Raw genomic sequence first — 16327 nt, 5'->3', positions numbered from 1 at the left:
AATGTCAATTTAAACTTTTGATGCGAACGCCGACATTTTGTGAATTCATTGCGCGAGGGGAAAAATAAGTGAAAGCGGTTTGAATATTTTGCGGAATAAGTTGAGGTTCGAGTGCCTGGTCTTAGATGAAGGCCTTGGCAGCCAGTTTATAGCTTACAGCCTTATCCTGAGCAGAGTTTTTGTAAAAAAAAATGAAGAGACTTTGCTATCATCTCCAGCTTTCCCCGTGACACCTTATGCGCTTTCACCATTTGAGAAACTCAACCATAAGAAAATTAAATAATTTATAACAGTATAAATATTTAGTTAAAGCTTTTATTGGTTTTAAGTTGAAGTTCCTGATGTTTAGTAGGAGACGCCAGTGTTGGACTTGATCCAGTCCAAGTAGCTGGTCACACGTGTGAAGGCAGCTGGGTAGCCCTTCTCGCAGCCAGCGGCAGCACCGAATGAGGTCAGACCAACCTGGACACTGTTGTCCTTCAGCACCAATGGGCCGCCGGAGTCACCGTTGCAAGTGGACTTGCCGTTGGGGGTGGACACGCAAATGTTGCTGGAGGTGACAATGCTTGAGCCGTAGGTCGAAGCGCAGACGCTGTTGGTGATGACGGTCAGATCGACATACATCAGATCGGAAGCAACGGAGCTGGCGGAGTCGCTGGTGCGGCCCCAGCCGGAGGCAACGACGGTCGAACCGGCATAAGTCGAGTAGGAGCTAGCGATGGCGGGCAGCTTGGCGACCTGGATCTTGCTGGAGAAGGCGACAGCTGGGATCTTGATCAGAGAGATGTCGTTCTTCAGGGTGTTGCTGTTCCAGCCGGAGTGGATGATGATGTTGGAGCTGGCAACGGTGTGGCTAACCTCGGGTGAGGTGCGCACGGTGGCGCCCAAATAGACGGTCACAGACTGAATACTGTAAGCGAAATCAAATTAGCTGAGCTGCCGCCAGAACCATATAGAAGATGCACTTACCCATCGGTACAGTGAGCAGCGGTGAGCACCCAGGTGCTGCTGATCAGGGAGCCGCCGCACCAGGCAGAGGACAGAGCGCTAACCTTGAGGGATAGACCCACCTGGTAGGGGAACTGGCCAACGGAGGCCTTGTTGCCATTGGTGATGCGACCCTCAATCTCGTCCGACACGACGGGCATCACACGGCTGCGGTGCACCAGCTCGCTTTCGGGGAAAGCCGTAACGGCCACGGCCAAAGCAAGAACGATCAGGAACTTCATGTTGTTTTAGTTACTTGGAACTCAACTGGTTGTATAGCCGACCACAGTGCCGTTTATATAGCAATTCACCAAAAATTGCTGGCCAAGATTAGGCTACGTTTCAGGCATTAGGCTAGATAAGATATGCCCGACTTGGGCACACGTCACATCTGGTCACGACGTCCAAGTCGAAGTCTAGTCTTATCTAAATTTTCTGCACCAATTTGTTTTTCCGAGCTGCCTGATCGACAGATACAGTTTATTTGCGACAAAAATATTAACAGGCAGCTGCTGGTATAATCAAAAATCTCTTGGGTTTTATTTATAAATTTAAGAAATTATGTTTTTGAAAATTAATCGATTGGGTTTTTTTGTTGTTGACTTTTGCCCGATATGATCCAGTTTCCCTCTCAAGAAAACAAATACTCGCTAATTAATTCGTTTTGTAGCAAAAAAAGAGTTGGTGCTGCTCGCGAGTGTTCACTATACTTTCAATGATGTGCATTAAAAGGTATCAAATTTAATTCCCATCTATCTTATCGATCGATTTTTATCAGCTAAAGAGTTGAGCTGGCGGTTCCGCTGGACTTGTAAGATCGACAACAAGTATTTTGTAAGATCTCTGCTATTCTAATAGTCTTAACTACGTTTTATCGGTCAGTGCGCCTCAAAATGTTAAGTTTTTTGAGCATTGAGATATAAAAATTATAAATTACTATTGCGTATAAGTTATATTCAATACTTGGAGACTTCAGAGAGCTAAGATATATGCACTTTCTGGGCATTCAAGGCTTGGTTTCTTTGTCACTTGCTGGCCGAATCAGATCTATATATCTATATACCTGCTATATGAATGATCGGTCAAAAAGTAGGTTCTTCAATGGAGAACTTTTCTGTTTGTCTAAACTCAGCATTTAGTTAATAGTATAAAAATAAGATGGCAAATGTCTAGCAGGTTATTAAAGCTTATGTGAAACTATTTTTATTTTCTCGATTTAATTAACTAATTTCAAGCTCTATAGCTCACGGCAGCAATCTAGGCTTGAACTTCAGCGGCTCGAACCCTGCAATACACTTTATAGAACAGGCATTTTGGACCCCTCAATTTAGACAGCTTACAGCTACGGTATTACAGCATGCATACAATATGTAAGCGGGCATTTCAACCCGTATCCTTCATAGTGCAAATGCACTCATTATTTTCGTTCTTTCAGAACAGAAATCAGCGAGACTTCACGTCGCATTAACTGGTATCAAAAGTGTGTCTGTCCGCAATTGATATTATTTATAAAAATAAACCACAGTTGCGCTAAGCTGACCACAACAATTGTTTTCGGTTACTTGCATTTATCAACGCTCGCCGCGTGATTGCGTGAGTTGAGACTTTGATTTGTTTTTTTTTTTTTTTCTACGAAGTTGGCACACGAATTCAGGGGGTTTGAACTGGCAAATACGAGTGCGGTTGATTGGCAATTGAAAATGCTCAATTAAAGGCGATTAGCAAATGTGCAGAATATTGAAAAAAAAAGTCAACAGAGGAGGCAGCAAAATTGCAAAATTAGCTGCGATTGAAAAGCAAAAAAGTTCGATTGGCTTTACATGTTTTTGTTTTGGTACCATTTTTATAGCAATGTTGTCAAGTATTTGGCTGCCATTTCATTGTTTGTTTTAATGTTTTCTGATTGTTATTTATAGCTGACAATTTCCATTTGGCAGCAAAGAGCCCATAAAATGGCACCCCAAGGCAAAGTAAAACTCGTCCGTAGAGTCGATTTCATTGTTAGTGTTAAACTAATTGGTTTTATTGTCAGGACATGCCAGCCAGCCAGCGTACTGGCTGGCTATATTGTTAAGCAATTAATGGCCAACAATTAGGCGTTAATTGCATTTAGTTGACTGTTGACTGTTGCTCTCATGGCTTGCCACATCCACAACCATTCCCGTTTCGCCCAGTATCCAGTCCAAATAGGAGGCTACGCGCGTGTAAACAGTCGGGGCGCCCAGCTCACAGCCCGTTGTGCTGCCAAATGCGGTTACTCCAATCAAATAGCTGATGTTGCGCCACTGATAGACCAACGGGCCACCGGAATCGCCCTGGCAACCGCCACGTCCATTTCGTCCGTCGGTGCAAATGTGACGTCGCGTGCTAACCAAGCCGGGCAGAAAGTTACAAATGTATATGTCTTGCTCTAGGACCGCCACATCGACATAGTGCAGCAAATTGGACTCCCCCTCGAACGGTGACTGATTGTTCAGCTCATCATCATCCCCCAGGGCGCCCCAGCCGGAGCTGCTCACCAACTGACCCTCCAACAGCGGCGGCTGCATAAACTCCAGCGCCAAAGCAATCGGCTGCACGTACACACTGGGCCTGGCCGGCCGGGGCAGGCGTATCAGTGCCAGATCATGGTAGCCACCAAAGCCCGGATAGCCGGGATAAACCTTGAACTGCGGCTGTTGCACCTCAAACACCTGCGCAGAGGCTGCTTCATCTGCATATGTATTGCTGCCCAGATAAACGTTCGCACTCTCCGCATCAAGCAGGCAGTGCGCTGCGGTCAACACAAACTCCAGACTGATGAGTGAGCCGCCGCATTGCCGGCCATCGCCCTGGCGCAGCTGTAGAAGGAGTCCCGCCTGGTAGGGAAACATGCCCGGCTCGGCCAGTTCGCCGCGTGCGATGCGTGTGCTCACCGCTGGCTGCTGTTGCTCCCCATTTAGTTTATACTTCTCGCACAGACGCTGCCAGCGCTCGTAGCCCAGCTGCCAGCGTATGGACATGAGCTCCTCCTGCTGTTCTGGGCTGACATCGTGTTTAGTGCTCCACGCCTGCGCCAGGCCCAGGACGGCCAGACAGAGCAGCCAGGCGTGTGGATAAAGCATCTCAATGCTGCTGCTGAGTGTGTGCTCTACACTCGAGTAGTTTGTTGTTTTTATAGATGCGGCACGTGTCCGGGCTCCTCTTGGTTAATTGAATTTGCGAATTACACGCCGAAACACACAGAAAATCAGCAGCTGTTTGGCATTCAATTTTAGCCAGTTTCATGTAATTGCCACACGTTTCAGCGATTATGTTGCTTAGGCCTTCGTCTTTAACTACAACGAAAGGCAGATCGGAGTGCTCTAGCCGAGGTAGATACCCTGCACACAGCTTCGAGCTCTCTTTACATATGTTTCGTACACAATTTGACCTTTACCATAAACATCTGATATAAAAACCAGAATTTCGAATCCTAATCAAAATTCTCAGAGCTTAAATCCCAAAAAATATAAAGCTAGAAAGATATCTACAAATACCTTCCGAATATGTTTCATATCTTCTACCCATTTTCAATTGAAACAGGGTATTAACTATATGTTTGTAACCCTCAACAGCAGCGTTTCCATGCGTTTTGAATAGAACTTGTCTTTGCTGCAGTTGCCTTAATTACACGACGGCTCATTGAGACGGCTTTCAATTGCATGCTTTAACCCCTGATTTGGTGGTGGTTTTGACATCATTTATCAACGCTTTGTTTATTGTTTATTTTAATTTATTTTATTTGCTTTGTATGCCATAAAAAGTTTTTGCGCCAATCATAAACGCATTATATTATACACATGAGTTTTTGTTTAATGAATGATATCGCGGGGAACTTATCAATGGGTTTGAGAGCCTATTGTCTGTTTACATTGCTTTGGTTCCGGGTATAATTGAGTAACGCTTATATCAGACGGTGTAGCAGACAATCTCGAAATATATATATTTCAAGTATTTGCCGACACGAGCAATCGAATGTTTATATTTGTTTAATTGAATGGTACTTGAGACCTTAAATTCCCATGTAATATTGTTTTTTACTGATGTAGCCTGATGTACCTCTAAAACGAAATGAGTTCCACATATGTGATTATGTTTATTCATAAATGCATAAAAGGACTGTAAATCGTTTTGAAATCGAACTGATTCGAGCTAGAAATTCAACTATATTTTACGAAAACGAAAATCCGAAAAACCTTTAAATACTTTTATTTGCTTTTTAAAGTTATGGCCTAACAAATAGTTGAATCTAATCTTGGCAGACTGTTGAACTACATCGCAATTTTGGCGACTTCAATGAACTTATTTATGCCCCATTCCCCAAACCTTGCTCTATGGCCAATTTTATTGGTTTTCATTTGTTTGCGTGCTTCAATCGACTTTCTTGTTGTTGTTGTTGTTGCTTGAAGCTTAGCTTTTCTTCCTGTGCATTCGCCCGCCTCTGTTTTTATGTTTATGCGGAAATCTGCAGAAATTGTGTCAATATCAATAAAATTAGATTAGTATCGACGGCAGCAAACAAGCAAAGTGTGTCAGGCAGTCAGCCAGGCAACAAATAACCCCCATCCCGTGCCCTCATGTGTGCGTGGGAGCCACTTGGAGCATCCACATCCGCTCAAGCTGTGTGTGTGGGGTAGGATGAGGAGGGTTCATATCCGGCCTGCGGCCTACACAGAAACTGCCTCTGTGTGTGCGTGTGCGACAAATGCTTAAATGCCTTGAAATTGTTGTAATTTCGAAGGAACCCTCCTCCTAAAAAAGGCAAAAAAAAAAGAACAGAAGGGACAAGAAAAAACTTTCACTCAGTTAAAACATGCGCCACACTTAATCTCAGTTAATTTTCTTAATGGAAAAGTTTTCACGGCTTTACTCGTTGCCACATTCTATTTTTATTTTCCCTTCTTTCTTTCTTTTCGCTTTGTGGCATTTTTGTCGCCTTTCGCGTAGGCTCAAGACACCCGAAACGTTAAAGGGCAGCCCTGCAAAATTACATTTGCCGAACCGTAGCCTTTGTTGGATTTTTTTTTCTGGATGTGGCTATGCAGATAATTTTCATAATGCGAAAATTAGAAAAGTTTGGGCAAAGTTTTTCGCTGTTCGGTTTTACAATTTTATGGCAATTGGTATTTTTTTTTCTTCGATTTTGTTGAGATTTTCCATTAAAGCTGTTTTCCTATTGATTTCGCATTCACAACATTTACGTGCCATTATCGCATCGCTTACAAAAGCCGGCGATAGCCCAAAGCGACTCCTTTCCATTGCGGATGCTGTTCTTGTTTTTGCCGCTTTTCAGCGCTTTTCCAACCCCTCTTTCCCACGCTCTGCTCTAGCACAATGACGTAATCTTTTATATAAACACAGTCGCGCTCCAACACTTTTCCAACTGCTGTCCAGCAGCACTTGCCTGGCACTCGCCCCCTTCACTCGCCCCGCTCCGCCCCATCACTTATGCAGCCATCATTTGTGCTCGTTGGTAGCTGGCTGAGAATCACGTGACGAGTGATTGAGTGCACTTCTCTGTGCGCTTTTTCACTTAAAAATGTGCGATTTCAATCACTAAAAGCAAAGGTACACATCGCCCAAATCGAATCAGCCACGGCTGACTGATGTCCTCCTCTGCCACCTCGAATAGGTGGAAACTAACCGCAAAAGGTGAACGCTAAAACAAAAGAGAAACCAGGCCAAAACATGCAAAAGGAAGTTGGCAATAAATGTTAAAACAAGTTATGTGCAAAATGTCCGGGACACGTGACAGGCCAGCGAAGCGTTCCAGAAATCAAAAACGAGCCAGCACATACATTGTTTGAAAGACGAGACTAGCAGATACCCTGTAATACGGCTAAAAGTGTTTTTAAATGCTTTGAGATTCAAAAATGCGACTTTGTATATTAATTAATTAATCAGGCCCTTAAAACGGGTTTGAATCGAACCGGTTCGAGCCCGAAATTTGGCAAGAACCAAAGCAAACCAAATTAGGAATAGGAACTAAAGCATGAAAGTATGCTATAAATTAAGTACAAATTATATACAAATATACAGATACAGATCCTAAAACCTGGTTGGAGACTTTAACCGATCCTTTGACTATTTTTTCGGGAGCTTGTCTCAGTTAAAAATAACATTTTCAGATCTGCCCGAGAAAGAGAGAACATTCAATGATATTTTATTCTTTCTTTAATCTAAAATTGAGCAAAGGAAAAGCTTTTAAAAGCACTTTTATTTATTTTTATTTAATTTTTGACTGATTCATTCTCTTTCCGCACATTCTACGGTTATAGGGTATAAAAAAAGTAAAATATGTATATGCGCATTTGCTGCTTACTTACATTTAGTTACATATATATCTATATATATATAAACATATATATATATATATATTTGGTGGGGCTTGAGCGTGGGCAGCATGGTGTTGCACATTCCGCACATCAAAACGCCACGCCACTTAACAAATCCCAAGTTGTCGTTGCGTGCCACGTGACTGGAATAGACGAGAGCACGGTTGAGAAACAATAGCTTTGCTTTGGCCAGTTGGAATTTGGGTTGGTGTGTCCGTTCCGCAGTTGCTTTATGGCCAGGACTACTGGAGTAGTCGGATCGGGTTGGGTTGTCGGGTTGGGTTGGTTTGTGCGGGCTGCCGGGACAACGGGAAAACGCTTTCACGCACGCTCGCCTTGAAGCGTCGCCTGGCGACCTGCCGCGCTTAATTTCCGCTTGTAATGGACGCACGATAAATCTTGGCCAGCGTTTCCGTTGCCCGCAATCTAAGACCTGAGAATCTCAAGCGGCACGCTATTGAAATACATCTTTTGTTTGAACTTCTTGTTTTGCTTACACCTGAGCGTGTGCCATGCTGCGAGCCAAGAGTTTTCAATTTCTCAAGTTTAAAGCTAAGGCATATTCAACCTTGGGCCAGGGAAATGAAGTTGGCAGTCTGTAGGCTTCCAAATTAGCAGCATAATTACGAAACTTTGTCCTGTGGGGCTTTATTTAAACATGAAAAGAATGAGTTTTTAGTTGGGGAATATTTAAGATAGGGGTATAGAATTTAATGCATGAGCTTCTAATAGATATTCATTACAGAAATTTGTATGTTTTTATTGTAAGCTTTTAAAAGTATTTGAATTTTTGAAAATTTTTTAATTCATTCCAGGTCTATTTTCAAGCAAATATAGAATAGAATAGAAACAAATAGAATAACAGATAATAAATCTAAGGTTGGAATAAGCATGTGAGAAGTTGCTAGTTCAAATCTGACAAAATTATAAAATTTCGATAATTGTTTTTACATTAAGCAATTACTTTTTTATGCATCACTTTCTATCGGATAATTCTCTTTGAATTTATTATTGCATTAAACTTAAATGAAAGTTCCTCATGAACCGAAACATTGTCCATCTCCAGGCCACATGTGCTTAGTTCTCCCATTGTTACCGCTCTCCACTTTATGCACCTCGTTCCATATGATACCATAATTTAAAATGGCAAATCCCTTTTAACTTGCCACCGCAATGTGCCAATTGCCAGGGCAATTTTTATTGTCGCCTCGTTAGTCAGGCGAGTGTCCGGGAGAGAGAACTATTTTGCCAAATCCTCGACTGTCTCCCGCTGGATGTGCGTGTCGCTTAAGCCGGGCGATAAGGTGTGCACATTCGAAAGCCCCCACCCATCCCGACCACGGCCCCTACAGGCAGCAGCCGGAGTTGTCGGTACGTGCCTTTCTTTGCTGCTGCGATAAATTGCTATTGGTTTCCTGTGTTTAGGGGCGGGGCTGGGGGGCTCAAAGGTAAAGCTGCTAATTTATTAGAGCGAGCGGCAAACAAAACGCCAGAAAAACATAAATAAACGAATGGGTGAAGCAGTTGCCAGTGTCTGACCTTAACATTCTTGAAATCGAGTAAAGTTGGCAGCGCTCTATCACACACACACACACACACACAGATACACACTCTGTAGCTGCGGCTCTTTGGCTTTAATGTGCGGCTCGACAATGTGTGAAAGCGGCGTATAAATTTCAATGGTCAAAATGCGCGCTAAGCTGCACCTTTGTTTGCAGTGCCTGGCCTAGAGGGTGTGTCAGTGCGTGTGTGTGCCTGTGTGTGTGTGTATGTGTGTGCCAACAATGGGACAACGGCAACGCATATTCAATAATGTCCTCGCTTTCAACTTTTGTGCCATGGAAATACAAAATCTGCATGACATCAAACGATAGAAAGAGAGAGAGAGAGAGAGAGAGTGAGAAAGAGAGATGGAGATAGAAGTAACAAGAGTGCGACTGAATAGAGATAGCAACATTTTAACAATGTTGCCAAAGCCTGCGGACTAAAGTTCTTGCCTGTGAACAATAGAAAAACGAATTAAACAAAAAGCCCGGCTAGCTTTGTATGAGTATGTAAATGTGTGTGGCAATGTATAGGTGAGTGTGTGTGTGTGTGTATATGTGTGAGTGTGTGTTGGCACAACAACAATAACTAGAGTACAGCAGCAGCAACAACAACGACATTAGCAACAATGGGCCACGTCACGAGCAGCTGCAACAATGGCGAAGAGCAAAAATGAATGCTAGTTCGCGCGCGAGTGTGTGTGTGTGTAAGCTACTGTTTCTATATGACTATGTCAGCATGTGTGTGTGTGTGTGTGAGTGTGTGGCTGCTAAGAAGGCAGCTACTGTTGCTTTAACTGGCTTTTGTTTGCAGTCGCCCCACTCTGTCAACAGCTGCTCCCACAGCTCCCACAGCCTCTTGATGTTGTTGCAGTTTTTGTTGTTGCTGTTTTTGTTGTTGTTTTTGTTGCATTAGCAAACGCAGTGCATTAATGCCGCCCGCTGTGTGTGAGTATGTGTTGAGTATGCGGCATATGAATATAGCTCAGCGTTATTATTTTTTTTTTTTTTGCACTCCCTGCAGCACTTTGACGCATTTACTGATTGAACCGATTGCCCTATTCGACTGGTTCAATCATAGATAATGCATTGTAATGGCAACAGATATTATAATTCCAGTTCAAAGTGATAAAAGAGTCTATTGGCTATGAGCATTGTTCACCTGGCTGACCGCTTTTGTCGAGCTCAGATCTAGAAAAGTTGGAAGACTTTAAATTTGTATATTTATATTCCCCTCAACCATATGCATTGCTAGCTTATCGTGGTTTTTCGATATATGCTTACATTTTTATGATAGTATCGATAAGAATCGATTTTCAGATATGGTTTATAGGGTATAATTCAAAAATCATTAGCGTTGGATACACCCAAATTTATGTGTTGACTAATTCAATTTTTGACTGTTTATGAGCAATCCGGTTGTCAATGAGAATAATATAATAGCTAATGAATCACAATTTCAAATATATATTGTGTCTTACATTCACGTTTGTTATGGAAAGACAGGTAGATGAGCATGCCCAGTCAGGTAAGGGACTTTCTAGCTATTTTAAAAATTAGATCCTTCCCTTGGCGTCTATTTCGTTTTGGATCGATCAAGTCAAGCAAGGACCCAAAAGCATTTTAGCATTTTTTACTGTAGCAGTGTCCTGGTTAAGGAGAAAGTGTCACATAAACTGTTCCGTTGTTTCTGGAGAAATCGGGTGGATTACTCTTGGTCGAGGGTTAACTGCCCTTGTCTATTGCACTTACCTAACTCATTTTAAATGGGCACTAGATATGTTAAATTTTTTCAAATTTTGCAATCACTCAATAGATATTTTGCTGACATATTGAAAGGTCTGCATCAATCGCTCTGATTGCACATCTTAAATACGTCTTGAGGCAAGCCCTCCTTCCATTAAGAGCAGCCGCCTCTCGACCGAGTGAGAAATTGCAAAAATGTTTTGTTGCATTCGCATTGTTTTTGTTTTTATTGTTTTCTTGCCACCAGTTGTGGAATTCTCTTTGGTGCTACACTTAAAGTTGATCGAACCGGCTGGCGGCGAGTGTTTGGGAAACTTTCAAGTGCCATCGAAGTGGAAAAGTTAATGCAAAATTGCGAATGTGACGCCAACTGGCGATCCTTGGCTGACTGCTGACTGCAGCACACAGCCAGCCGCTGGCCTCTGTAGCCGTCTGCCATATCACGAGGAAATGTTGAATTTTGGTCAATAGCATGCAATTTGGGTTAGGCAAACAAGTCAACAGCGTGGCCTGGTTGAAGCCAGCTTCGAAACTGGCAAACATTGCGGCATAATCAGGGAGATGTGAGGACCGAGCCGCAAGAACGGGCGGGAGCAAACGTAGCCGGGGCCACGTTCACATCTTTGTCTGCCGCATGCGATTGGCCTCGGGCATGGGGCAAACTCTGCCAATTGGCCAAAAATGCCACAAAAACATATTTGGCAATGCTGCAGCTGTAGCAGCAGTAGCAGCAGCAGAAGCAGCAGCAGTAGCAGCAGCAGCAGTAGCTACCAATACCACAAACTGCTGCTGGGTCAATGTTGATGTTGATGTTGATTTTGGACATGAGACGATGTGCCGCAATGGCAGGGCCATAAAATCAGGCAGTCAATGAGCCCGAATGGCCAAATAGCTGTTATTGTTATTGCCGCAGCCTGGCAAATTAATGAGGTGTCCTGTTTGGCCAGCCAGGCATAATCACAGCGCCCACCAGAATGCGTCCGCTTGTCAGCTGCAGTTGCTGCACTCTGGTAATTGTTGATGGGGTGGGGGAGTGGTGTGGGAGGAGGGGGGAGTGTTAAGGGATATGCAAAAGAGCCAGCCAACAATTTGGCCAGATTGGCATTGGCTTTAAGGACTCGATTTTACAGTTTGGCACTTTAAGCATGCCAGCGACTGACAAACGCCAGACGAGATTAGTATTTTCCATCGTTATTCCCATACACTAGCAGGGGGTATTTAAATATTCACATTCAATGTGTAACGCTTAGAAGAAGTTGTCTATGTTTCCATAAATTATATATATATGCCACTAAATTATGGCTGCCATGGCAGAGAAAAGTAAACAATTATAGCGAAAAACCTTAATCCTAGAGCAAACTTGGCATTTACAAGTTTTACTATGACTCACCACATCAAATAGAAAGAATTAGTCGAAAACTAAGTTTATTCAAAACTCCTATAGTTTTTAAAATGCTTTTACAATCTCTCGCAAAGTCCTTTCAAATCTGCTAACCTTTTCATATAACTCCTATAGGAATAAAGCCTTCCCATAATTGTATTCCTGTTTCACAAGTCTAGCAGAGTATTTGTTCTGCGACGTGCCATATTTATCCATTCTATCTTGTTCTTTCATATTTTTGTTTTACTTTTCTTTCGTTCTTTTGACAGTCCAACATTTCCCCAGACAATATTTGCATGAAAACTGTTACTGCCACTTAAGCATATCCTTGCCAAAAAAGTTCCTGTGAGCGCACACAAAAAAAGTAAAGAGAAAAACGAAGAAGAAAAACTCTTGGTTGTTGCTTTTTATTGTTTTGCTCTCATATAATTTTCATTTTTTTTTTTTTTTTTGGTTGGCAGCTATTTTGTTGTAGTTTTAATGACAACCTCCGAACTGAGCAGCACTCGAAATTGTCGCCTTAATCTCAGCAAAGACGTCGCGACGCCTCAAAGTATGCAACTTTTTGTGAGCGTTTTTTTCTTTTATGGGCTCGACAAAAGTTTTCAGTTTTTTTTATTGCTTTTATGCCGGCCAAAGTTAAGCGACACAAAAATACAAAATGTTGTATAGCTCTGTGGTTTTTAGTTGGATTTAAGTCTATTGCAAACTGCAAACGCGTCAGTTGCATTCTGAAAGTTATGACTAAAAAGTTGCGACAGTTTTGAAATGTTTAAAAACAGTTTAGTTGCTGATTCGCTTTATGCAGCTGCAGAAAGGTTCGCTTTAATATTACCATGAATTATGAATATATTGATGGTCAATGTCCTAATATAGCCTTGGATATAGTCTTGTCCATCTATCTGTGCGCGTGTTCTCGGGGTCAATGTGGGTCATATAATTTAATAGCAAGAAAGTATGAACATCAAGAGGGACATAACTATTTCAAGAAGCTCTTGTTTCTATTATCAACAAACATTTATATCGATTCTCGAAAGAATTCGTTCCCGGTGCATCGTTAGTCAGGAAAAAACCGACAAAGGTGGCACAACCAAAGCCTACTCTATTCATCCAATATAATTGCAAACACTTATTACAAGTACGTTTACAACAACCAAATTTGTATAAAATGTCCCTTGTCCCTAAAGAGACTTTGCCCGTGTTTAGCAGAAAGGCTGCATCAATATATAATGTCTACTAACCTACATGTCATTTTTTTCTATCTATATGCTATCTACCTCGTTTGCTTTCAAGGAAGCAGTTTACTTTAATCAGATAACTTTTATCAGTATGGGTTTATGCTGTAATCATGCGATAATTTTTTAAAGAACCACTTGATGTGTCCTCCACTCACAATTCGGATTTCCAATTCCATTTCAAGCTTAAGCTGTATTCGACTCTCATTTCAGTTAACAAAGCGTTGCTGCAGGCATTTAGATCCATTTAAATAAAAGTTACAAAAAAGTTGTTGTCTGTCGCCGCGTTTAGCTCGCAGTCATAAAACACTCAACGCTCATACGCCATGTGTTACAGATAGCACAAAAATTAAAAAAAAAAATATGGCTGAAAGAAGTGGAAAAACTTTCAAGACAGTGGAAAAGCAGCCCAAACCACAGTCAAACATTTTTAATTAGCCTAATGAAAAAGTTCAAAAATGTGAAAAAATAAAAATGAAATACAAGAAAAAAAAACGCTGGCAATTTTCAGAGCTGCGACAACAAAAGGCGACGGCTGCTGACAAATGAGGAAAACGCAGCGCAAATAACGCGAGCAATAATTTTCGCCATTGTTCCGCTGCAGCAGGCACTGAATGCGAGGGGATAAGTGAAGGAAGGAAGGAAGGGAAGGGCGGCTGATGGGTGTGCGAGGGTGTTTTAAGAGCTGAGAGTTGCAAACAAAGAAATGCAATAAATGGAGAGGGATGAAGAGAGAGAGAGAGAGAGAGAGAGAGCAAGAGGGAGAGACAGAACGAAGCGCCAAATAATGTTGGTAAATAATACAAATATGAAAAGACATCGCCATTGGCAAGGACATCAACCCACTTCTCCAACCCCTTCCCCCCTGCAGCCTCAAGCCCAGCCCAATGCCCGCCCAGGCTCAAACAGCTTGAAGCCAAGCGCCGCAGCTTCTGCTTACGGCCAGGCAGGCTACTTTATTTGCCTTTGTCCTTCGGCCCCACAAGCAAACAGCACTCATTAAGTAAATGGCGACGGGACGATTGGAAAATGTTCAATTAAAAAAAAAACACTCTTCATACTTATTGAAGAACATGCATAAACCACTTAAGAATTATAAGCAGTCCACTCGAAGCTGGCGTTGCATCAGGAGCAGCACCGGGCAGTGGCTCATAATAGATTTTCAATGTTTGTGTTGTTTTTTTTTAACACCCTGTAGACATTGAAAATGGGCGAGGAAGAATATAATCGTTTTGCATGTGTATGTAAATAGTAAAAGGAAGCATCTCCGATCGGATAAAGTATATATATTCGTGAACTGTATGTATACTCATCCGAGCTATCTCTGAAGAATTTGACCTCAGTTCGCAGAATCATCAATTTATAATAGCTAGGAACATAATATGCTCTTTAAATATCTCCCTTCGTTTCTACTTGAATTATTAGCTTAGATCAAAGGTTGTCAAAGGTGAAACCTTGAGCTTTGGTATATACAAAACAGCATAAGGATTGGAACTAGCCAATCTACTAAGTGAACGGAGTTTTTAAGAATGCATTTCGCTAACTAAGGAGAGAATAAAGCACGCTGCATAAGATACTCTAACTGACCAGGTTTCCGTCTGTGTGTTATTACAGGGTAACTGCTAGTCCAGCGCTTCCCCAACAAGGCACTCTTGTTGCTGTTGTTGTTATTATTTCCTGGCCACTTTGGCTTATTAAATATTTAATGGCAAGTTGTCAGAAACAGCCAAGTGAATGACAGAACCCTCATTCCAGACTCACGGCCCTCGCACTTTTCCTGTTTGTCACGGCAACAATTGACAAATCTAACGTAAATTGAAGACGAAAAGTTTGGCTCATGAATACTTTAGGCTGCTTAGTAGGGCAATTCCCGCTGTCCAACTGCCAATTCCGCCAATTATTTAAATGGAATGGATATTTTTTGCCTTCTTTTTTTTCGAATTTTATTTACGCACGCATTCGTGTGTAGCGAGCCCGATAATTGCAACAAAGCGCAACTTTTCTTTTCTATTTTCCTGTATTTTTTTTTTTCTGCACAAAAACATGAAAGCAAAGCAGAAAAAGTCGCCAACACTTTGACACCAAACAAGCAAAGCAGCAAAAAGTAAAGCTACAGAAATAAAATCGGAGTAAAAAGAAATCGCTGTTGGCTAAAAAGTTTCACCCGGCGCAAAAGATTTGCTACAACTTTTGCGACAACTGAAAGAGGAAAAGTCTTTGGTCGACGAGGTTGCAATTAAAAAAGGGATTACTACGTGGCCAGGCCGAGACTTTGATTTTAGCCGGACCGGAGTTGAGCCACTCCCTTTCGCTTTTCGATTAAAAGTTGAGCAAATTAAAATTGTATAATGACGGTGATTAGGCCAACAACAGACGGGAAATTGTTCAACACAAATGGCCAAAAGCGGGGGCTGACAGTTGCTGCAATTGTTTTACCTTTTGTTCGTAAGCATGGGGAATATAGTTATTACATTTTGTATTAATTTAATTAAATCTTTACTTACATAAATTTGTAATTAATAATAGTATGGAGCTTCGGTATTGAGAATTAAATAATAAGTAGTGAAGTATGTTTAAACCATGCCTTGAGTTTGTGTAGATGGAATGCCAGCTTCACCAAGCTTTGTTTGAGGTAAAAAGCAAAAAGCTTCCTCTCAAAATCGAAAGGAAATGTGAAAGCCATTTAAAGTGATGAATGATAATAATAATCGTGACAATCGCGACATATTTCCAAAACTAGTCTCACTTAAGCGCTTTTTCGTTTTTCGCTTATAATTCGCAACGAGTTAATGCATTCGCTAGCGACAGAACGGACAGCTGCTATAAATAGCTTCCTGGGCCAATAGAACTTTAATTAGTTTTCGACAAAATACAATTTTTAAATTCCATGCGGAATTGGGTAACGCATGACATGGCCATAAATATAAATCAGAAATTATGTCGCACTTAAAAGGCCAGCCCATAATTAACGTGCGAAAATTTATTTGGCCGCGCAGCTGCCGTGCACAAAATTTGCATAATGAGAAATTGATTACTATTATTAAAATTCGAGTATTCCATTTATGTGTGGGATGTTTT

At 41.7% G+C, this 16327-nt stretch overlaps 2 protein-coding genes across 2 annotated transcripts; both read right to left on the bottom strand.

Moving 5' to 3' along the window:
* Positions 1–301: 301 nt before the first annotated feature.
* Jon65Aiv (Jonah 65Aiv) lies at positions 302–1256 on the bottom strand. The gene is made up of 2 exons (XM_002046481.4): positions 970–1256; positions 302–910 (listed from the first exon to the last, which is right to left on the bottom strand). The coding sequence occupies exons 1-2, from the start codon at positions 1227–1229 to the stop codon at positions 346–348; spliced, it is 825 nt and encodes a 274-aa protein (XP_002046517.1). The 5' UTR covers positions 1230–1256; the 3' UTR covers positions 302–345.
* A 1743-nt stretch (positions 1257–2999) lies between these two features.
* Positions 3000–4433, bottom strand: LOC6623034 (brachyurin). The gene has a single exon (XM_032434861.2). It carries the CDS (start codon positions 4089–4091, stop codon positions 3087–3089), a length of 1005 nt encoding a protein of 334 aa, XP_032290752.1. The 5' UTR covers positions 4092–4433; the 3' UTR covers positions 3000–3086.
* Between the last annotated feature and the right edge of the window lie 11894 nt (positions 4434–16327).

This window comes from Drosophila virilis, chromosome 3, assembly GCF_030788295.1.
Source record: "Drosophila virilis strain 15010-1051.87 chromosome 3, Dvir_AGI_RSII-ME, whole genome shotgun sequence".
Classification (NCBI taxonomy): Eukaryota; Metazoa; Arthropoda; class Insecta; order Diptera; family Drosophilidae; genus Drosophila; species Drosophila virilis.
This window is presented reverse-complemented; position numbering and strand designations above follow the sequence as displayed.